The 24,417-nt window shown below is 38.8% G+C and overlaps 1 protein-coding gene across 1 annotated transcript in view; it reads left to right on the forward strand.

The window, feature by feature from the left end:
* LOC114650969 (complement factor B-like) overlaps positions 1–22,399 on the forward strand; it is a 40,844-nt gene extending 18,445 nt beyond the window's left edge. The window contains exons 12-19 of the mRNA XM_028800934.2: positions 3,104–3,204; positions 3,473–3,593; positions 6,019–6,166; positions 7,455–7,531; positions 11,305–11,417; positions 15,827–15,959; positions 17,600–17,649; positions 22,167–22,399. Coding sequence (XP_028656767.1) covers positions 3,104–3,204; positions 3,473–3,593; positions 6,019–6,166; positions 7,455–7,531; positions 11,305–11,417; positions 15,827–15,959; positions 17,600–17,649; positions 22,167–22,328 — 905 coding nt within the window. The 3' untranslated portion in view covers positions 22,329–22,399. The remainder of the gene's footprint in view (positions 1–3,103; positions 3,205–3,472; positions 3,594–6,018; positions 6,167–7,454; positions 7,532–11,304; positions 11,418–15,826; positions 15,960–17,599; positions 17,650–22,166) is intronic.
* Positions 22,400–24,417: the final 2,018 nt, after the last annotated feature.

The following is a 24,417-nucleotide window of genomic DNA, read 5'->3' on the forward strand; positions in this document are numbered from 1 at the left end:
TTTGTATATTCGTCAGTCGAGCTCGTTCGTTTTGAACCCTTGCCTGCTGTGCTTCCACAGTTTCAGACGCGCGTTGTAGGCACCTGCGTTCATTGATCTTATCCAGGTGGGCTCGTGTTTGTATCGTTGAGCTGTATTGTGTTTGAATTTTGTGTAAAGCGTTCAGTGGTTTGTACAATCCCAAGCAGCACATTATTCCTAACTTCACTCCGCAGTAGTGCCACTCACAATATGGCGGTGACGCCTGCGCCTTCCGTACTATGTCGGGTTTCACTATGCCATGTAGGCGCCTTTGCCTTTCGTACTTTCCCGCGCCTTCCGTACCATCTTTGTGGACCTGTGGGGCCTCCGTAGCCTCTTCCGTTTGAATCTGGGCTGCAGTGCAGAATCCTCTTTTTTGTGTGGCTGTGTCGGTAGTCGTTAGCTATGGGCACGTTGTTGCTTCATTTCTCATTCACGTCAGTTGAGCTCTTTTGTTTTTGGGCCGTGACTCTTTCGTGCGCGGTGGATACAACTTCGCTTGCGGTTTATGAGACGTGCGCTGTACGCGCCTGCGCAGTACGTCTCATGGTCCTATCACCGTGTACCTGCGTCCATGCCATCTGGTTTACCATTCTCGGTTAGTAATATGGATGATCTCCATTCTAGTCTGGTTAAAGCATGCAGTCCTTCTAAAGAATAGTGACCTGATGAAAAGAGGAATAAAATAAGCAAAAAAACATTAGGTCAGCACTGGCAAGCTCTGCACAGCACTTCAATATTATATTATATCCACCTTAATAAAAGGACGAGTGTCTGGGTGTGTCTGTTTATCTTTGTGTGTGTCCACTTGCTATGTCTCTGTTATATGCCATTTGGTATGGGGTTCTTAAAAGCGTTGTTAATGTTTGTGAAGCGCCATGTGTTGGAATGAAAAATGCAATGGATTTTATTATAACATGCATTACAAATTACATTCCAATAGATGGTGCACGGTAAATGTTAATGCTGAATATGCTGAGCTCCATCCCTCTTAGATGGTTAGACCAGCATGTTATTATATTATATTATATTATATTATATTATATTATATTATATTATATTATATTATATTATATTATATTATATTATATTATACCAGCAACGGCGCACTGCACGATAACATGCAGTGAATACACTTGACTTGAGCATTCCTAGTTTTCAAACTCTTTCTCTGTACGTTTACCATTCATTTGCTCAGCGGTTGATGCTCTTGCTGCTTCCTGAGCAGCTCTTCTTTTCACCACCCTAGCAGCCCGCTTCTCTCTTCTGATTAAGTCAGTGTTTGTGTTGCAGTTACTTAGTATGTTTTCCTTAATTTTTCACTTAAGCTGGCACTAAGACTTCAGTTTGCCTCAAGAATGATTTAAGATATGAAGAGGTAGGGGAAGTGACGGCAAAGGTGGTAGGGATGAGAATGGCGCCCTGCTGGCTGCTGCGTTGATTCCACAATAAAATAAAATAAAAATAAAAAGAGGAATAACCTTGGAGGTCAATCATCACCCTGAAAGCAGATAGCAGAAATCACATAGTATATGTGTACCAAATTTCAGGTCAATAGTTCAAACATTTTACGAGCTACAGATGATTTAAAATCCTGGACAGACAAACAGACAGCCACAGTAGCGTATTATATTATATTATATTATATTATATTATATTATATTATATTATATTATATTATATTATATTATATTATATTATATTATATATAAATTCTTGGTTTTTAAAATCCTGAATGTATAATTAGGATAGAAAAATGGATGAATGGGTTTAGAAAGTGGATAAATGAACATATTATAGTATACTATAAAATAACATAATATTCTTAAGCCTTCTTAATCTGATTCAGGACAGTCAGAGCATATGAACATTGGGTACAAAGCAAGAATCAGATTTTGGACACGGCACAAGTCAATGCAAATCCTTCTCACATACACATCCGCACTACCACAGGGCCAATTTTGAGTCTTTTGAATGTGGGAGAAAATGAAGAATACCAGGATGAAAGCCCAGGCATATGAGCAGCATGAGGAGACACAGGCAACAGCTGAGCACAAGATTTTTTTTTTTTTTTGTTCTTTATTTCGCCTTATACAATTTCTTGTATTAGGAATTTGTTAGTTTTCGCATACCTTTTGGGGTGAGAGCGCAGGGTCATCCATTGTACAGCGCCCCTGGATCAATTACAGGTTAAGGGCCTTGCTCAAGGGCCCAGCAGAGTAGGATCTCTTTTGGCAGTGGCGGGGATTCGAACCGTCAACCTTTTGGATACCAGCGCAGATCCTTAGCCTCAGAGCCACCACTCCGCCCTAAATTTAAAAATGTAATTTAAGGTTGCAGGACTTGTGGGGCTGCAGTGCTAGCCATTCTACCACCGCCAGTCTACCACCATGTTAATTATATTATGTTATGGAGGGCAGGGTGCCTGTGTGAAGTCTCCATGTTCTTCCTGCTCAAATGTAGGTTTTTCATCTTGGTATGCCCATGATGAACCCAAACTGGCTCCATGTGAATACAAGTGTGGGAGGATGTGTGCAAGAGTTGGCTTTGTGTTGCCTCTGCCTCTCATCAGATGCTGGCAAGATAAGCTTCAGCCCATCTCAACCCAGAGCTGCTTTAGGAAGATTTATGTTATGTTATGTTGTTATGTTATTTTATGTTATGTTAGGTTATCGTGTCATATCTTACCTTACCTTATCCATCCATCAATAAAACTGCCAAGTACTGTGCAGTGTTGTAAGAGAGTAGAAAAGAATTCCGGCATAACTCACACTCCTCATGTGACAACCTTGAATAAAGGTAAATAGGCAATATATATGCATTCATTAATCTCATTTATTGTTATAAATTTTGTATTTGGTAGATTATATCCATTTTTAACATGACTGACTTTTGTAGAATGTCACAGTCAGAGGACTTTGTTTGTGGTGGTACTCCAGGCTTGATGGAAACAAATAATGAACAGGATGCCATTCCACTGAACACTCAATTGCACAGACCACTCACTTAGACACGCACAGTCTCTCATACCAGGTTTCTTCCATTACTGTATATTAAATCTTTCTTTAATTTTCCTTCAAAGCGGATACAAATGCAAATATGTGTGGGATCTCCCAGGAGAAGGATATGGACGGAAAGCCTGGAAACAGGACACATCCCTGGCACGTTGAAGTTAAAGTAACTGTAAGAATGAATTTCATTTTACTTAACTTTCTATAAATCTTTTAACAATATATAGTAGATGAAACCTGTCATAGTGCAGTGTGTTGCTCTCATGACATTCAACTGAAGCTGAGAAATGTAATGTTAATGTGATTTCAGACTCACAATGTAGTCAGTAAGGCCTCTCTATGTCAAAATATTGTCCAGGATGAGAACAAAGCTGGTGTAAAAGTCTTTTTGTGTTTTGAGAAAATGTATGAAATATAACTATAGAAAATTTAATTCTCAGAGTGCATCACACAGAGACAATTGTAAAGGATCCATCTTGACAAACTCATGGATTTTGACAGCAGCACACTGCTTTACTGACCAACATCTTAGGCGTCCTGAAACAGTCACAGTTTTATATGGTGAGTTTTTAATCTTATAATGTCTGTCTGTATAGTACAATAATGAACCCTTTTGGTGAAATCATGGAGGGGGTGTTCTGTATTAATGTGAACTAAAACCTTTGTATTGGAAATGTAACATCCAGAATCAGAATGAGTATGATGAATGAGAACCAGAATATTCTAGTAAGAAATATTGTTGGGAGTAATTAGAATTAACTTTAAATCAATAAATACAATTTATGTATTGATTCTTAAAATCAGATTTTAGAAGTTGGCTGTATTATCTTTTTCATTGTCTCTAACTATCTTTAGGTTTCAATAGCATTCCATTTTTGTGTTATAAATAATAAAATACCACATTTTAAATATGCAACTGAGTCACTCAAATCCATTTGATTCAGGAGAACTGGGTTTTAATATTGACTCAGTAAACACCTGTGGGGATTTTGCAGGTTGCCCTTGTGTATGTGTGTGTGCTTTTCTTCCACGTGAATTATCCTTTCAAAACATGGGTTTTCCATTTAATGGTAACCTTGTATGACTGAGTATGCACTGGGATGGACTGGCATGCCATTCAGGTTGGTTTTTACTTTGTATTTTTACTTTGCCATAGCACTTTGAACAGGATTAAGAAGGCTGTGAGACTTATGGGTGCAACTACTCACAAAACTAATATAAAAACACTCAAAAGTTTGTCTAGCTTTTAAAAGTGAATTACCCAGACCCTTATATTGAGTTATATACTACCAAAGACGTTGTCCATGTAGCCTTAACAGAAGTATTGCTTTCTCGACTTTATGGGACTGCCCCTGACAAACTGAAAGAAACTAAAGTAACCGAGTAGGGCTACCTCTTGTTCATTCAGGCTTGCCTACTGTGCCATACTCCAGATAGAGGCTCAGTGTTCAATATCCACTTTTTCGAAACATACATGCATACTTTCTTCCTTGATACGTATAGGATGCTGACCTTCAGAACAAAACTTCTCCAGTCTTTTTTGCTTTCCATTCTCACTGTCCACCTTTTCTTTTTTTTCTCTTGAACTAACAACATGCTGGATTTTTAACCAATTCTGATAACTCCTGTTATAAGACCTTTGTCTAGAATTCACACAAAAGTTATTTTACAAGGTAGATATCTTATTCTGCACTCAAACTACAACCTTAATGGGCCAGGATGCCACTTTTCATGCGGCCCAACATTAAAGACCTGTCTGGCTTGGTTGTTCCTACCAGAACCATTCAAATATATCTTGCCGCAGCTACCGGAATGAAGTACAGTATGCCTATGCATGGGTGGAGTTAAATGTTTAACCCCACCCATAATTCATAGACATTTCATGTTCCATCCTGCTCACACATTCAAGCAGGAAGAACATGTCAGAGATCAGGTACTTGCCATCAATGGCATAAGCTACCTTTCAACACTATAAATACTTTGATTGTAAAATTTATATACATGAAATCAAAGGAAATTAAAAAAGTATATCATGACTGATTTTTTTTTTTTAAGTAATTGTTGGATTCGATCTGTCAAAACCATTTAGCACAGTTCACTTAGCTTATTTTTAAATATCCTGTGATAACTGTTCTGTTGTGGGTTCACTTTCACACACCATGAGCCATCTCAGTTTACAGATTGCACTGTGGTAGCTGCTGACAGAGAGCCACAAACCCGCAACTTTCTGGATTCTAGTGGCCCTCTAAATGATCCTCTTTGACGTCATTTTGAGCTAATGGAGACTGCCCTATCTCTTGGCTCAAGGACAGGCTGTAAATGTAGTGGAGTGCTTTATGGTGATGGCAGCTGAGCTCACTTTCTCACCCTGATCCCACTCTACTGCACAGCTCTGCACCGACAACGCATTAATACTGAGCTAAACACGCATCACTGGACAAGGAAAAATAAAATGTTTTATCAAATATATTTCAAGTGGAATATGAGTGGAATTATGGATGAATAAATTGAAGTGCATTTTAATATTAGGCTGAAGTTAGATGGTTAACCATTTCTTTTGTTAGGGAAGATACTCCACTCTATGTGAAGGAATCCTTTCTTGGGAACAGAACAACTGTGCCATCTTGGAGTTGTTCACTTTCCCATTTCTGTGTTATTCCATCAATTAAATTAAACAGTTTGTTTGTCTAAGCTGAGTGTATATTAATTCTATGAAAGGTTTCTTCCATTAAAATGGTTAATTTTACAGTTATAAAAAAATCCAAAAATTAAATCTTATCTTCTTTCATGTAGAAACACTTATTTCAAAAGAGCCCCAAGAAATCTGCATTGGACTGCTGTCCCATCACATCTAGATTTAGTACATTCAAGAAAATGGGTGGATGGATGGAGAATTGAATTTACTTTATGAAATAATTAGCTTAGCTATTTCAGGTCTTTATATTGGCTAAAGACAAACATCTCTACTCTGATCTTTTTTCACCAGGTGCCAGTAGCGGCAAAGCTAAGAATATCCTCATACACCCTAAGTACAACATTGTTGGATTGCGAAGCAAAAATATCACAGATTTTTATGACTATGACATTGCATTGATAAAAATGGAGAACAACATCACAATTTCTGAGGATGCCAGGTGTGTAATAAGATGAAATGCTTATACTCCAGATAAACAAACAATCCTGAGCTGATGATACTTAAATTGAAACTATTAGTTAGCTTTATGCTGCCTCACAGACTGGCTTCAAATTCCAGTTAATTCTGTTTTAGCCTGGAGAACACACTGTCGTTGGGATAGTTATGTTTTCATCCCAAGGACACGTATGTTTATTTTATTGTTATACTACATAAATATATATTTCAGATATATGTGTAAAACATTTTTTCTACATGGCACACTCTGAGCTCAGCAACATATTTACACTTAACAAAGTATTTACATACTAACTGTGCTACCTGTCTTAAAATCAAACTACTCAATATAGACCTCAGCGTATTCAACATTAATATTTGCAGTGCAGCATCAATTGGAATGCATGTAGTAATAAAATGCATTGTATTTTGCATTCCAACAGATGGTGCATCAGAAGCATTAGCACTGTATTTACAAATCCTATACCAAATGGCATAAAACAGAGACATAGCAACAGGATAGACAAATAGATACAGAGATCATTTGTCAAACTTATACAGTAGTCACTAACCCAGACTCGAAGTACCTATAAACCAAAACCAAAACCAGGAAAATAATAGCTACTAGATTTTTTTTGTGCATTAACATAGGGATTTATCTGCTATTTATACTCCAGAAATGGATGTGCCAACTTTTATACAGTCGCCTCTCCTACCACTAATGGAAGTTCTACTCCAAGACAGACTTGACCTACACATAATGTATATATACCACAGTGGCACAGTGGTAGCGCTGCTGCCGTGCAGTTAGGAGGTTCGCATCCCGGGTCCTCCCTACGTGGAGTTTGCATGTTCTCCCCGTGTCTGTGTGGATTTCCTCCCAGAGTCCAAAGACATGCAGGTTAGGTGCATTGGTGATTCTAAATTGTCCCTAGTGTGTGTGTGTGTGTGTGTGTGTTTGTGCGCCTTGCAGTGGGCTGGTGCCCTGCCCAGGGTTTGTTTCCTGCCGTGTGTCCTGTGTTGGCTGGTATTGGCTCCAACAGACCCCCGTGACCCTGTAGTTAGGATATAGTGGGTTGGATAATGGATGGATGGATGGATAATAACTAGAACTTTACTGACCCCTACTGAGGTTGACTCTGATACAATCTGCACATCTGCAGGTTTAGTAACACAAGATTCCATGTCAATGACTGGAGTAAATCTGGGTGCACAGATTAAAGACTCAGGAACTGTTTTTCATGCAGAGTGAAGCTCACAATGAAATCAGAATATCTTCTCTTTTGATTCAGGCCAATCTGTCTTCCTTGTACAAAGGATGCTACAAGAGCATTAAGAAATCCACAAGTGACAAGTTGTGAAGAGCATGGTAAGTCATTGGCACAGCATTTTGGGGATTCCAGTTTGTTTAGGGGTTTTAGGTTTTAAAATATCAAATTTAAAATGTGTTTTCATGTGAGGCTGAAATAAAGCATTGAGAGAATGAATGCACTGAATGCGTAGCTGCTCAAGTAAGTGTATTGAAACAAAGCCAACTGCTTCACAGGCCTAGCCTCAAACCGGAAGTAATATTTAAATGTACCAGAGCTACAACACAAAATTCAGCTGTTCAAATTGAATTCAATTGTCTGCCCTTCCTCAACAATAGGGAGTTCCAGCTCCAGTTTAAACTTTGATTCACATAAACTTTAACTGTAAATTAAACTACATTTTACTGCTGATATCTTACAAATTACCTTCAGTTTGTGAACTTGAACCCCGGACACAGACAGACACAGACACCAATTGTCCCAAAGCACACACGTTTATTTTCTTTTTCTTTATACAGCACACGCAGTGTACCGATCACCACCATAAATAGTCCTTTTCTTCTTCTTTTCTTCTCCTTTCTATTCTGCCGCCTCCACTCCTCTCTTGCAGGCTCTGTCCTCTGCCTTCGGACTCCGGCTCGACTAATGGAGTGAGGTGGCCCCTTTTATAGTGCACCCAGAAATGATCCAGGTGCTTCCCAATTAATCTCCGGGTGTAGTGGAAGTGCTGCAGATCTTGCTTTCAGAGCTCTCCTGGTGCCCCCTGGCGGTGGCCACGGACCCCAACAGGTTTGAGTTTCAGAGCCCCAAGCCTATGGCCCTGATGCAACCCAGGAGGTCTGCTCTCTCATGTCCCGAGGTATAAATTGCCCTTCTCCCGGTTCTCTGCTTCTGCAGGTCTCCTGGTAGGGCACAATCCCCGGTCGTCAACACAACTTCCATCTTTGACTTTTTTAACATTTTCATGTTAATGCTCGGATGCTTTTGTCTTGTCTTCATCTCAATGCAACCAACACTGAATGTGGGGGCTAAGCTTTCTTAATGGCTTCTTCACATTATTAATGGAGAGAAAGTCATTTCATTGTCACTGTCCCTGGCCACACTTAAAATTTTTGTGAACAAGTGCTTCTTTTGGGGTCTCTCCTACTCACACAGCAGCTTTGATCTCTACAACAATATGTGCACGTGCTCTCCTACTGCCAGTGTGGTTTCCTCTTTGCTCCGGAAATATTATAAATCCCAGTGCCAGCTAGGTTGTGGTTTTTCTCCTGGGAACCACTAGCCGAATGGGCACTTATTGTTTTGATTCCTATTTTTATGGTAGCATTTAACTATTCCTAAAAATAATCATCTTTCACTTACAGCAGAAATGTTTGATTACAAGATAGTGTTGAAGGTGAAGTAATTGTCTAAATAGTGCATTTATTGTCCAAAACAAATAAAAGAGTGATAAGTGCTGTGAGGGCTCAAAGTACAAAGTAAACATAAAACAAACAAAAAGGCCTCCCTATAAGTTTAGTCTAGAAACCATTATTGAGGTAAGGGCCACCAAGGCATGTTTGGCCTCCCACCATTCCTCTGAGATCTTACTTTCTAAGGGGCATGTGGAACCACTTCTCTTGAGCAGTAGCCATGAAGCTGTTCTCCTTTGACTAGCAGGCATTCTGTCTTACTGTTTTCTGATGTCTTAGTTTTTCACCAAACAAAAAGTTTGGCTATCCCTGGCACCTACTAAGCTGCTTATCCTCTAGATGTGTATGTTTCCCATAGGTTGTAACCTTCTATATACTGTGCTGTTGTCCTTGTCTCTTGAAATCTTAGGCACCCAACACACCTGAAAGTTGTACCATTTCCCAGCACTGCCGTGCCTCTTGCACTGATATTATGATTTGCCTTTTATTTCCTGAGTAGATTTTCATCTCTAATTCGTATGTCTTTACCTGTCCTGCGCAAGTCTCCCTTGCCAAGAAACCACTTGGTTATTAATCAACCCATACTGTATGAATCTTTAATAAAACTTTCTCAATGTTTGAGCCCTTGAAAACATAATTTAGTGAAATAGTGCACTTTACATTCAGTGTTTCCTATTAGGGTGTACTTCCACTGTAACTACTCAGTTATGACCTACTGAACTATAGTGCACTTAACTGTGTAACTCCAGTAACGGTATAGGTAAGTACACAGTCAGCTATGACTACTGTTGCTAGAGCTTCATAGTAACTACACCATAAATTACACTATATATGTATTTCATTACAGTAGAAATACACAAGAATAATTACAGTTGAAAATATACAATAAGAAGAGACCATTAATGTAAAATGCCATTTACATTAAAATTACATAACTTGGTTTGGGCAGGATGTGCTTCAAAACAAATGATCTGCAATGATGAAATTTGGTTTTCATAGGCTAACAAAGAGTTTAAAAAATGACACATTTAGGTGGGTATGAATGAGCATATATACGCTCTATATATACAGTAAAATCCTAAGCTTAAAAGTGCAACGATGACATTTTTAATGTCCCGTTTTTTGTCATGCTTTAAATCGGGCTTATTTTAAAACCTACATATATATGTTTGGTATCATTGTTTTCAGAATTTATCGAACTTTCATGTGATGTTGTTAGAGTTTCAGATTCTTATTCTATTTTTAAATTATAAACTAAAAAATATCAAGAACTCATGTCTCTCAAGATGGGACTTTGTACCAAAAGATTTAACCATGCCCGGGGCCGGAAATAAAACACAAGCATTAGGACAGCTGCTGTACAGGCTTTTAAATGTTTGAAGCGCTGCACGAGATGTAGATCATGCAGCACAGCAGCAGTAGCAAGCCAGCAGCTGATCGAGCAAAGAGGAGGTAAAAAAAATACTATTTGTTTCCCATTGTACCACAGTTTAAGAGGGGGTTTCGTAGGAGTGACCGCGTCTCCTTGGGGTGTGTTTAGCCCCCCTCTTCACAACACGCGCGGCAGAGACACAAATTGGCTGGCGCATAGTGCAGGCAAGGGGGGGTTGGCGAGCGAAGTGAGCAGGGGGGTTGCTCTGGCTCTTGGTTTCTTCTAGTTTTCACTGTTTTAAGTCTTTGATTTTTGCACTTATATACAGGTCTTTGTTATAATTTTTTTTCTGTTTATCCTTATCTTTTATTCTGGAAGACCAACAACAGAAATTAATACTTGTTTTAAATGTCCAAAGGGCCAAAAGGATGTCATGATTTGTACTGAATTTATAATTTTTCCCTCCTTTTGAATGAACTGCTTGGGTTTTTTTATTTTTGGTCTGAAGAGATCCCAAGAATCATTGCTCCTATCACAATACATTCACACTTTCTAAACCTTCTTCAAAGTTGATCAATAATATTTACTAATATATAATCTTGTATTGGCTCCAGCAGACCCCCGTGACCCTGTGGTTGGATATAGCGGGTTGGATAATGGATGGATGGATAGTCTTGTGAACTGAAGTATAAATGGTCTGCTTGTCACTAAATCCTTATTATTATGGAAAACCCAAATGGACTATATCACTGGCCTTCTTAGTATTTCATAAGTTTAGAATCCAATGTGGAGATGCCCTCTAGTTTTTGTCAAGTTTGTATCAGTAGCCTATATCTAACGCAATTTAGTCATATTATGTATACTTTTAGTGCATGTGAATATACAGTATACTTTTGTATATTTTTATATTGAATTCTTTTTCATGTGAATGAAAAAATTAACCTTAGACAATTTCCATATAGTTATGTCCTCCTTAGATCCACTTGTGCATAGCAAAATAAAAGAATTTTCTGTTAATGATGTTAACTTATTCTTTCATTTATTTCAGAAAAAGAGTTTTTTAAGCTTGAAGAAATTCCAGCATTTTTCATTTCCAAACAAATTATTGACAAGAAAGATGTGACAAATAAGAAGAGTGTGTACATTAAGCACGGCCATAAGGTACTAAACTGTTAAAGTGTAATAAGGATTTTGTAGGACCCATAAATAAGAAGGACACTTTTCAGATGTGTGGGCAGATTAGTGAGTATTCAAATTTGTGTTAAATGATTTCTTCTAGAATTACTACTTGTGATATATTTTATTGGCTCAGCTATGCGTTTCACATATATTATAGTGGCTTTGCACATGCACACGCATCCACACACATTCTTTTCCAGGACAATTATAAGTCAGCAATCTTTGGAATGAAGGAGAAAATTAATACATACTTTAAAGATTCCACGCAGGCAAATGTGTGAGAGGAAGAATGGGGATAATGGGCAAATTACACACAGGCTGTTCAGGCTGAGACTCACACTTGGGACATTGGAGTTCTGAGTAGTATACCACACTGACAGCATCCATGATGAGTTATTACGGCTCATTATTTAAAGCACTGCTTCCCAGCCTTTGTGGTGTCGTGACCCAGTCACATGCCAGTGTGTTACAACCCACCATTCCCCCTCTGTGAATTTATCATGATTTTTAAAACATGATGGGGTCTCGTGCGATTACCAGAGCAGCAGAGCATGAGATGAATCAGTCACAATCGTGAATGCATTTCTTCATTGGTGAACCAAGAACCATCATCAGAGTCGGAGTTGGGGTGGTTGTCCAGGATTGACTAGTGTGGGAAACGCTTATTTAGAGTCAATGCATTTAGAAACTGACTATTACCTCACCTACAGGGTTCCCACCTTTGACCCTCTGGTAGAAAACTGAAGCTCTGGTTGTTATTTTGTCTTATTTCTCTCATGTTCTGTGGCACAAAGTACAGCATCATTTTTTGATCTGTTTGCTTTCAATTTAGAGTTGAATATTTTAATAATAATTTTTGTACAGGAAATGAACAATGAACTACCTAAGCTTCTGCATTTTTCATCTTGTCAGCATTAATTGAAAAAAAATGCTGATCTTGAGCTAGGCTACACTGTGACAACAAGCCTTCAGGATAATTGGAGTTTGTTGTGGAGCCCCTATTTGTTGGCGGTCATATGTATTGTCTCTGAATAAAGGAATTAAAGTCAGGTTTATGTGTTCTCTTCATGGTAAAAAAAGAACTATCCAAGGACCCTGTCCCATTACTTGGGTGCAATGTGCCTAGTGTGAAGACATGCAGAGTCCTAATGTAAAACCAAACGTATTTAGAATAATGTTGTTTGTATCGTAAGCCTACCATCCTGATAGTTAATAAAAAGCTGACTGCACATAAGGATAGATGATGCATTCTGGGTTAGATATGAACACCCACTAATACCACTGTCCTTTTTTGTTATATCATATGGTAAAAGGATGTGAATTTTTATGTAGAGACCAGGAGGAGACAAATCATTATACCAAGCTGAAGTCTAAAGCCAAAATGAGTTGTATCTGTCACCAAAACCCAAAAGTTAAACAAAAGTTGTGGTTAGAAAAACAAATCTCAGGGGTCCGTACTTAAGCTCTGCAATCTTTGGATAATCAGGAGGTGACTGATGCTGATCTTTATGCTGCTGACCCAGTAATATCACTGGTTGTAACTTTCAGTCTTGACGTGGTGGCCATCACCCTAACAACAGTATTGAAAGAACCTAAAAAATGTCTGCATCCATGAAAAACAAAACGGCATTGGAAATGACACAAAATATTTTTAAGTCTTGTAAAACAAGTTCAAAGCTGTAAATAAACACCAGAAATGGATTTAACAACTCCAAAAAAACATTAAAATAATTAAAATACCAAGTAAGTCTTGAAATAATGTGGGAGAATTTTAAAACAAAAATAATTCATAACAGTTTTGCTCAATGATTTATATAATTACTGATAATTGGTAACTTTAATTGTTCACATTACTGTATTATATTATCTTAGGCTTTGTGGTGCTTGAAATAGTACTTCATCCATCCATCCATCCATCCATCCATCCATCCATCCATCCATCCATCCATCCATCCATCCATCCATCCATCTAAACCTACTTAATTTCAAATTAAATTTTAGAAGAAATCTAGTAAATAAAGAACTCTTCTCTGTATCTAATAATCACATCTTGTTTTCAGTAATACAGCAGTATTGTAAGACAGTTTCTGGCCAAAGTGAGAAAGCAGTTTTAAATTTCTCACTCTGGCAGACAGGACTGTCTGACGTCTCCAGTCTCAGTTCTCACCTAAAGGCACTCCACTGAAATGTTAAGCAGCTTCAAAATCAGTCTTGACATCCTATCTGCTCACAACCTCCTTATCCACAAAAGATAGATAAAGCATTAACCCTCACACACATCCTGCTCGCTACGCCAAGTGTTTTACCCTGTTATCAGACCACCTAACATGAAAGGTACCAACTAACCTCTTATTATTTTTTTCTTTATGGGGGTAGGAAGAAATTTCAAAACCTGTTATGTTCCTGTTACCTATAACTTCTTACCTGGCTCACTCTCCCTATTATTCCCCACATATTTAAGATTAGAGACATCTTTGGCAGGTTGCTTACTAACTGGGATTGTCTTTTACTTTCACTCCTTTGCTTCAACTCAGTTTTATCACCACTAGATGGATTCATCTGATAATCCACAAGTGCCCATTGAGACCTCTGCTGGACCAAGAATGGGCAATCTAGACTCTTGGCTCACTGTTTATGATTAGACAAAGGCATTGAAGTTTAAGGTTTTACTTGTAAATTATATTTAACTTCAATCAAAACCAAAAACAGAAGAGATACAGAGATACACTGACTCTTAAAATGTGGGTGCTTTTAATCTTCATTTAGTCCAAGCAGAAGTACTAAGATGCTGATGACCATTCCATTCTTAGATGTCTCCTTTTCTTGGTGTTCTTAAACAAAGCGATGGTATAGCATGAGACATGTAGAGAACACTTTGGCAGTTTTCAAAAAAGCAGTTGAGATGTGGGAGTAAGGGGAGCTCCTCCAGCATCAGCTCTCTGCTTCTCATACAAACAAGACAAAACACACACCGCTACCAGAGCATGTTGACATTATCTTTTGCAGTTTCCCACAGCACAGTGAATGCATCAGACGTTGCTAGCAAAAGGCCCAAGGATTGTTCTCTGAGATTCCCAGGTAAGGAAACAAAAATGCAAAATAATGAAAAAAGCTCAAAAGTCCCACTTCATGTTTCACCTTCACTAGCATGCACTGCACTGCTCTTCAGTCTTGATAAGACATCAGACTAGAAGTAAAAGACCTACAACCTAAACAGATTAAAGTATCTCCTGTGCACCATGCCCTCTCCTTTTTTTCTAAAACTTTACATTCAAACAAAATAACAGAGGCATTCCCAGGAAAAGCCAGAGGTTACACATTATGTATCTATCTAACTCACTGTTAAGATGCTATATTTAAAATGTTCTTCCGGATGTTTATATCTACATGATGTCCACCCTGTCTTAATTTTGGGTGGTCTTGAACCAGTACCTGATGTACACAAAAAATAAAAGATGAAGTCAAAAATATATTTTATAAAAAATTATTTCAGAAACACTAAAACATGTAAATGCTGTAATAGACGACCGGCAGCTCAATGCGGACGGGGCACCTAGAGACGGGAAGGATGGGGGAAGGCAGCTACTTTGGGGCACTGCCTCTCCCAAGACAATAGTTGGCAGCCTCCCTGGATTGTAGCAGTGCCCTGGATTCCCACAGGACACCACAGGACATGGTGTTCTTTATCTCAGCCCTTTTGGGTGCTTTGGGTACCGCCAGGGGACGCTGTGGAACAAAGATGGGAGACAAGGTTCACACCTAGCCCGGAAGTACTAACAAGTCACGGGGATGGAAGCCCAGAAGTACTGATTAAAAACTTACCTGGAAGTGCTGGCAGGTCAAATGGATGGAAGAGCAGAAGCACTTCTAGGTTGGGCATTATATAAAGGACTGCTATGAACTCAGCAGGAGAGCCTGAGTTGGACAACACTTGCTTGTTTACTTGCCTTTTTATCTGTGGCTGTGCTGCTTGGAGGGCACTGTACAAGAAGAAAAAGAATTAAACAACTTCTTGGTGCTTTTACCTTGTGTCCTGCATGTCTGTCTGTTAGGTTTAAGGGGCAACAGTGACCCCTAGCATATACAATGCATTCTGTCATGGCACGTATCTCTTTTTCTATTTCTTTACCTCTCAGCTTGGGCTTTTAGCATCTTTTAGGTAAAAATTCTGAAAGCAGACCTTCTAATAGCTGTTGTTCATTTGAGCTCTCCTTGAAGCAATTTTGATTCATCCCACACCTTTGTGCCTACAGCTGGATCCAGGCTCCTAGATTCATAACATCTTACACACAGGACCATATTTAAGCATTTAACTCACCTTGTAGAAGATATATCTATGTAAATACTGATCAATTTGCTTATTTACCAAGAGGTACTTTATTTTATTTCAGAAACTCTCTTGTGATACTGCAGCGAAAGATGCACAGGGTTATGAGAAAGTAACTGAGGTGTCTGAGGTTGTGACAGACCGATTCTTGTGCACAGGAGGTTCGCAGCAATATAAAGAATCTATCACGTGCAAAGGTATGTCATAAAACTTCAAACTAAAGGTACTATATGCTTTTTGACTCCTTGGCTAATCCAATGAAATCTACCAATTAACAAAGACAAGAAAGCCTTTCTAAAAGTCAGCAGTATCTGATCATTCTGCCCATGCCATTTCCACGTAACCTAAAGGCCTGCCCATATAATATATATTTACTATATTTTACATTATAGTACATTAATAAAATTGCGTAATGCAGTGTCTTCAAGTAACTTTGGAAGTGGTTAGTGGCTTGCACTTTTCAAATGCTATATATTTAATAAATAGAGCATCATGTCATGTACATTATATGCATAGCACATTACTGATAATGCAAGAATTTTTCTATTCTCGTGAATTACATCTAAGCTTTAAAAATTATGCTTTTCAGACTTAACGGTAAATTTTGCATTTAATTGAAACTACAAAAAGATAGTTGGTCACTGAAACTTAATGTTTTATGTTAAATCATCCATCCATCCATTATCCAACCCGCTATATCCTAACTTCAGAGTCATGGGAGTCTTCTGGAGCCAATCCCAGCCAATGCAGGGCGCAAGGCAGGAACAAATCCCTGGGCAGAGTGCCAGCCCACCGCAGGGCACAAACACACATACAAGGGACAATTTAGAATTGCCAATGCACCTAACCTGCATGTCTTTGGACTGTGGGAGGAAACCGGAGCACCCGGAGGAAATCCACGCAGACATGGAGAGAACATGCAAACTCCACGTAGGGATGACCCGGGATGCAAACCCGGGTCTCCTAACTGCGAGGCAGCAGCGCTACCACTGTGCCATCTTGCTGCCCCTGTCAACTCAGATATATACATTATGTGTAGGTCAAGTCTGTCTTGGAGTAGAACTTCCATTAGTGGTAGGAGAGGTGACTGTATAAAAGTCGGCACATCCATTTCAGGAGCATAAATAGCAGATAAATCCCTATGTTAATACACACAAAAAATCTACTAGCTATTATTTTCCTAGTTTTGGTTTATAGGTACTTCGAGTCTGGGTTAGTGACTACTGTATAAGTTTGACAAATGATTAGCTGGACTTTTGGCTTTGAACATGGCTCTTTCCTGACCATGTTCCATTTTCCAGCTATTACCACTAAACAACTATACTGTCTCGATCTGAGTCAGTGAATTATCAAGCACAACTCCGAAATTAGAATATTAAGAAGAGAAAAGACTTTCAAAATCCAGGAATGCACTTAAGAGCCAAGAGACAGAAGGTAAACAGTAATGCACCAGAAGCTATCTTACTTATTCTGTGAACTTAAATAGCCCTGGAGACATTAACCCCACTACAGCATCTGGGTGCCCGACCCTATTAGGCTCAAAATATAAAACAGGCAGATAGATAGATAGATAGATAGATAGATAGATAGATAGATAGATAGATAGATAGATAGATAGATAGATAGATAGATAGATAGATAGATAGATAGATAGATAGATATTTTTATTTGATCATACTACTGTGTTTCACACGCTAAAGATGTTGTACAGCACCAACATCAGAATGTTTCGGATAATTTCTATGTACGTTGGGTCTTATCAGGGAATTTATATTATTATATATTATATTTTCAATCAGTGGATTATTACAATGACTATCTTTACTTTGCTCCTCAGGAGATTCAGGTGGGTCACTCTTCGTCCAGAAAAAGAGGCGATTCTTTCAGGTGAGTTTGTCTTCATGTTTGCTGACATACAAATCACATTCCTTGTAGTCTTTACTAAGAGTGGGTCAGCTGTAATGAGTGTCATACTCTTGTAAATGTATTTGATATGATTTTACAGTTATGAGATACTAGCTACACTGTGTCTTCTGTGGTTGCCAAAGGAAAATTATTATTATTGAAAAGCTGAACATGTGCACCCTCAAAACCTTGTTCTGTTCTTCACTACAGTTAATTCATGGTGTCAAGGTGATTCCTTCATATTAAATTATCTACTGGACTGATGCACTTGGCAACCAACAATTGAAATCCTGAAGTGTTATGGAGTCTTGGATCTAGTCCTATAATGTTTATGGGGAAATTATTAGAGTAAGACCAATAAGTGGAATCAATACAGTATTTTGCATTGAAGAAACTCAGTACAATTGTATAGCATCAACCTTATTATTTCATGATTTGCAGAGTTTCACTTGTTGGTTGGGAAATACATGTTTTTTTATTGATATTATTAACTAGTGAGTAGCAAACTAGTACAGTGGTTAGCACTGCTGTATCACAGATCCTGCACCTACTGATTTTGACTTGCATGCCCAGTAGCTGTCTACATACACTTATTTTTTCCTTTCACATTCGAAACATAACCATGGTAAGTTGTTGATTTTAAACTGATTAAGTGTGGGTGTATGTGTGGGTGGGCCCTATGATGAACTTGCATCTTCTCCAGGGTGGGTGCCTGATGAGGCAAGGACGGCCTGTTTCATCTTCTGCATGAGGAATAATCACATAGATAGATAGATAGATAGATAGATAGATAGATAGATAGATAGATAGATAGATAGATAGATAGATAGATAGATAGATAGATAGATAGATAGATAGATAGATAGATAGATACTTTATTGATCCTGAGGGAAATTCAAGTACAAGTAGCCAAGAATTAATTATACCAAGTTAACAAATACTGTTCAAATAATGCAATCACAGTACACTAGACGATACATAGAGAGAATTGTAAGAATTGTGCAAATAATACTACTACCAAAGTGACAGGTGGCACATTATATCAAAGTGACAGGTACTAAAGTGATGTTTTGTCAGAGTATAATAAAATAAAGTGACTTGGCTTATGCTGATAGGGTAATAACAAAAAAGGGTTATACAATCACCAAGTTAATGGCCAAGTTGCTAGATATCAGATATATGTTGTACATAACCAATACATTTAATGTAGCTTATGAGCAAACAAGGAGTATCAGGTCCAGAGCTCAACCATCCACCAAACCCCTGTTGTAAAGAGTTAAAAGAATCTAATGGCTCTGGAGATAAAAATCTCTTGTATCTGTGCATATTGCAGTTCTGTGATAGCAGCCTACCACTACCACTAAACAAACTCCTATGCTTAATTATGGTGGTGTATAGTGGGTGATGTTTGTTGTAATAGACAGCAGCTTGCATAGTGTCCTTCTCTCTGCTACTGTCACCAAAGTGTCCATTTCCATTCCAACTACAGAGCCTGTTCGCCTGATCAGCTTTTCATTACAATCAGTATCCCTCTTCTTCATGCTACCACCCCCAGCACACCACAGCATAGAAGAGAGTACTGGCAACCACAGACTGATAGAACATCTGCAGTAGTTTCTTGCATATATCAAAGGAGCCCAGCCTCCTCATAAAATAGAGCCAGCTTTGCCCCTTCTTGAATAGTGCCTTTGTTTTCTCTATCCAGTCCAGACTGTCATCCAACTGCACTCCAAGGTTTTTTTAGGTCTTGACCCACTCTACATCATCCCCTTCAATGGAGACAGGTCGCAGAGGAGGTGTAGACCTACGGTAGTCCATGACTATCTCCTTGGTACTGAAAGTGTTCAACAATAGTTGGTTTGACCAACACCGTCCTACAAAAGCATTCACCAGATCCCTGTACTCCTCTTGTTGTTCACCCTTGATACACCCTACAATGGCAGTGTCATCTGAGAACTTCGGCATGTGGCATGTCCCTGAGTTGTAGCTAAAGTCCAATGTGTATAGGGTGAAGAGGAAAGAGGAAAGAACAGTCCCCAGTGTAGTTCCTGTGCTACTGATTACAGTCTATGATGTGCAGTTCCCCAGTCTGACAAACTGAGATCTACCAGTGAAGTAATCTGTAATCCAGTTCACTAGGTGCGATTCCACTCCCATCCTGGACAACCTGACACTCAGTAGAAGGGGCTGAATGGTGTTGAAGGAACTGGAAAAGTCAAAGAACATGAGCCTCACAGTGGTACATCCTTTGTCCAGATGCGAGTGAGTCTGGTGGAGAAGGTAGAGAATAGCATCGCCCATACCCACCTTGTCTCGATAGGCAAACTTCAGGGGGTCTAGTGCGTATTTCAGCTGTGGTCTAAGTAGATGAAGAAGTAGTCGCTCTAGGGTCTTTATGACATGGGATATTAAGGCCACAGGCCTGAAGTCATTGAGTTCACTGGATCTCACTGAGGTCTTCCACAGTGTGGGGTCCCTTCGCAATCATGCGCTCAAAGTAAAAATGTGCTGAAGGGGTCCTGTCAGTTGACCACAGGCCCTTAGAAGTCTTGGACACACTTAATCTGGGTAAGATATCTTCCTAGGGTGCAGCTGCCTCAGTTCTGCTCTAACCTGGTCAGCAGTGATGGTCTGAGGAACAGGGGGTGGAGCAGCAGGGAAAGTGTTAACACCTTCTGATGTGCAGCTAGGCTGGTTGAGGGAGAGAGCTGCATGATCTGTGCTGGCAACTTGGAGGGAGGGGGGGGGCGGGGGTGGGGGGGGGGGTTGAGTAGCTGTAAAGGAGTTGGTGGTGGCCGGTGAGTTTGTGACAGGTAAAGCAGGAGCAGGGCAGTCAAATCATGTGTAGAAAGGATTGAACTCCTTCACTCTCTCCACATGGTCGACTGATGTACAGCTGTTCCTTTGCTTATAGCCTGTGATGGTCTTCATACCATCCCACACCTTCCTGATGTTATTTTGTTGCAACTTTGTACCTTCTACCTGAAGGACTTCTTAACCTCTCTTAGTCTAACCTTAAGATCTTTCGGCACACTCCTCAGCTTTGCTTGGTCCTTGTTTTTTGAAGGCTTTCTTTTTCTTGTTAAGAAGGTCTTTAACATCACTGGTAATCCAAGTGTTGTTATTAGCAAAGTAGTGTACAGTTTTTACATGGACAACAGTGTTCATACACAAGTTCAGATAGTATATCACACAGTTTGTAATCCCTTCAATATCCTCTCCATGTGGTTCCTGCAGAACGCTCCAATCAGTAGACTCAAAGCAGTCTCTAAGAGCATTTTCAGATTCAGGAGACCATTTCCTGAAGAAGTGCATAGTTGTGGGAATAATGCTGTGGTGGCAGTATATTTTTTCTCTCTTTCACATGCATACATACGCACACAGTAGCACCCAACTTAGAAAAAAATGTGTAATGTCCAGTGAAACATCTTGAGATTAATCTGTCTTTCTAACTGCTTTTGAAAAAATCTATGCATCTGTATTCTCCAAGCAGTTCTGGAGAGATGTTTCAAATGTTTCTTGTACTCATCATCAATGGCTTTTACTGCAATGCATCTCATCTCCATATTGTATGGAGCTGTTTCAAGACTGACCTTTAGCCCCTTTGTGTGGTCTTTTCTCTCACACTTGCCAGTGTAAAATTGTCATTGTGAGCTAACATTAACCATTCATCAATTTTTATGAACCTGGAGAGGTTTAGATGTTATGGAGAGCAAGCTAAACTCTGATCCACCTGACATGATGTACCAACAAAATTTTTAGGTGAAATTATAACACTCCTTCCTAGACACTCATGCTAGCTGAACTCATAAGGGCAGCTTTTCTGCTAGCATCTGGAAACCCTCTGTCGGTATGTTTCTAGTGCAGTCAGTATTTAAATACACTGTTCATCCCATGTGACTGTCAGACTGATACAGCTTAATAGTGCAAACGAAAAGCAAGAATGTGTAATATATAACATATAAAAAGGAGAGGCAAGCAATGTAACATGTGCAGAACTGTATTTTTGTATATTTCATGTTTTTTTTGTTTTTGAATTATTTTCACTATTTTTATGTATTTTTCATTATGTTTGTATTTATATACTATGTCTTTAAATGTGAGTCCGTTCCATGTACTTAGTGGGCGGTGCTCACAGGGGGCGTGGTCACCATTATGTCACTACTGCTGGCTCCTCCCTCTACCTTTATCTGGAGGCTTGAGTGAGAAACCCAGACAGTGGATCATTGGAAGTAGTTTAAAAACATTCTGTAATTATTACTGTGTTTTTCTTGTTGGATTCTCTGGTTTCTTGATTATTTTTTGCTTTGTATCAAGGATTCTGATTACTGGACTTTGTTTGCTTTGGATTGCTTTTTAAGCATCTCCTTTTTTGCCCCTTTTTGTGGTGTTTAGGTTTTATACTTTATTATTCATATTTTGTTAGGAGGAAACATAACAATAAGGCTGCTCACAGACTGGTCTGCACCTCTTCTAACACTTTGTTTCTCTCTTTGTAGTTGGGAGTCATCAGCTGGGGCACAGTGAATGATTGCAAGCAGCGGGATGAACCTCCTTCTGGTGCCCGGGACTTTCATATCAACATCTTAAAAGTGCTGCCGTGGCTAAAGGCACACCTTGCAAAAGACATTGAATTTACAGATTTGCCAGCCCATTCATAAACACTAAAGTGGAAGAACTGGCTTATATCAATTTTATTTTGGAAAATTAAAAATGTAAACGTAGCTTTTAATATTTATCTTGTCTGAAGCCATTTCTGAAGTCCTGTTGTTGTAATCTTTGTTTAAAGATTTAAAAAAAATGCAGAAACGTAACTATTTATTGTATCTAGATAGAAATTAGGCCAGAAGAGAAAACATCAATAAGAGCAATTAATAATAATAATAGGAAAAATCAACTGCCTCGCAGTTAGGAGATCCGGGTTCGCTACCCGGGTCCTCCATGCGTGGAGTTTGCATGTTTTCCCCGTGTCTGCGTGGGTTTCCTCCGGCTACTCTGATTTCCTCCCACAGTCCAAAGACATGCAGGTTAGGTGCATTGGTGATTCTAAATTGTCCCTAGTGTGTGTGTGTGTGTGCCCTGCGGTGGGCTGGCACCCTGCCCAGGGTTGCGCCCTGTGTTGGCTGGGATTGGCTCCAGCAGACCCCCATGACCCTGTAGTTAGGATATAGCAGGTTGGATAATGGATGGAAAAATCAACAGGCTGATCCAGATCATGGACCTTTACCCACAAACAAAACTTCACAAGTCACTTACCTGATCTATATTAGTGATCCATAACATGTGAATCATGAGATAATAATGTGTGGTAAGTGGCGTCAAGACAGCCATCCTCAAAGTACAGGAGAATGATTATTGAATTGTTTGGTAAATTTAATGTTTACACATAAGGCACCTTGCCAAAGTATTCAGACCCATGGCTAATTCTATCATTTTTCTGAATAGCAGGACCTTAACTGAAAAGTGTTTCCCTGCAATATATTTATTTGAAAATCACAGAAATTGAAAATGATATCAATGTAGTATTGTTTTATGTAAGAAAAAGTCTTAGGAAGAAAAAATATATATCTATTATGCTTTATTTTTTGTGACATACACAGTGTAGATCTACCACTAATATTTACATATTACACTTTTTAACATAGATATTAAAGGATAAGTTTAGCATTTTTCAAGCTGAAGTTATTTGTTTACAGTCATGATATATATTAATTTGCCACATGAAATTGTTTTCTATAGTAAAAAAAGTTTATGCATTTTTAAAAATACCTAGCGTGCCCTTTCTCTTTAAAATAAAGGTGATAGGGCCATGGTCCAAATGTGAAAACAAAAGCATTTGTCAAGCCAAAAGTTTTATCAATTATTGATCCCCATCTTGATATTGCAGAAATGTTGTAAAACAGTAAATCCATGTTGTTTCAGGAAGAAAAAGAAAAGCAAAACATTTTCATGACATTGAGCCACTTGAAAAGGAGACCAGCAGTGCACTTCAACTCACTGCTTGTCTTCCTCCATTGCAACCTTTTATTCCCGGAGGTGTGGCTTCTTCTAGTTCCGGTTCTAGTATTGCTACTGTGGCTGCAGGTTTTAATTCACTCTTTCTTCTTGTTTAGTGACCTGTTTTTGCAGCTAATTAACTCATTTTCTCTTCATTTGAATTAACTTGTTTTTTTTTTTTAAGATTCATTCATCTTAATTGCTTAATTTTTTCCTTAAATGGCACGCAAACAGAAATGAGATGTGCAGTGTGCCAACAGCTAATTGGGACGTCAAGTTCCAATCAATTTTGTAATTAAAAGTCAATTCTTGTTGTTAATTAAACCCATTATTTCATTCCGTGGCTTGTCGGTGCTCTCATTCTGCCACAGCAGACATTTCCAAACTTTGCTTTTTGCCATGAACACCTGAGTGGACCTAAATAGGTCAACATTTCTGAGACCTTGACCTTTCTTTATTTTCAGGTATTGTGTGATGGACACTGGTTGCTGGTCAAGTGTTTGCTTATTTTGTATCTCAATTTTGTTTATCTGCTAATTAAAGAAACAAGAAATAATTAAGGGTTTTGAGTCTTAAAAATTCAATCAATAAAAATTAAGGCAAAAGAGTTAATGAGCAGTAAAAACTGGTCACTAATTAAGAAAAGGGTTAGAATGAAAACCTGCAGCCATGGTAGCGCTCCAGGATCCTGCTCTAGCATATGCATCTCACCTTGAAAACTACTTTTACTTTACTCACAGAAAAAAGTCACAC

This window comes from Erpetoichthys calabaricus, chromosome 1, assembly GCF_900747795.2.
Source record: "Erpetoichthys calabaricus chromosome 1, fErpCal1.3, whole genome shotgun sequence".
Taxonomy (NCBI): domain Eukaryota; kingdom Metazoa; phylum Chordata; class Cladistia; order Polypteriformes; family Polypteridae; genus Erpetoichthys; species Erpetoichthys calabaricus.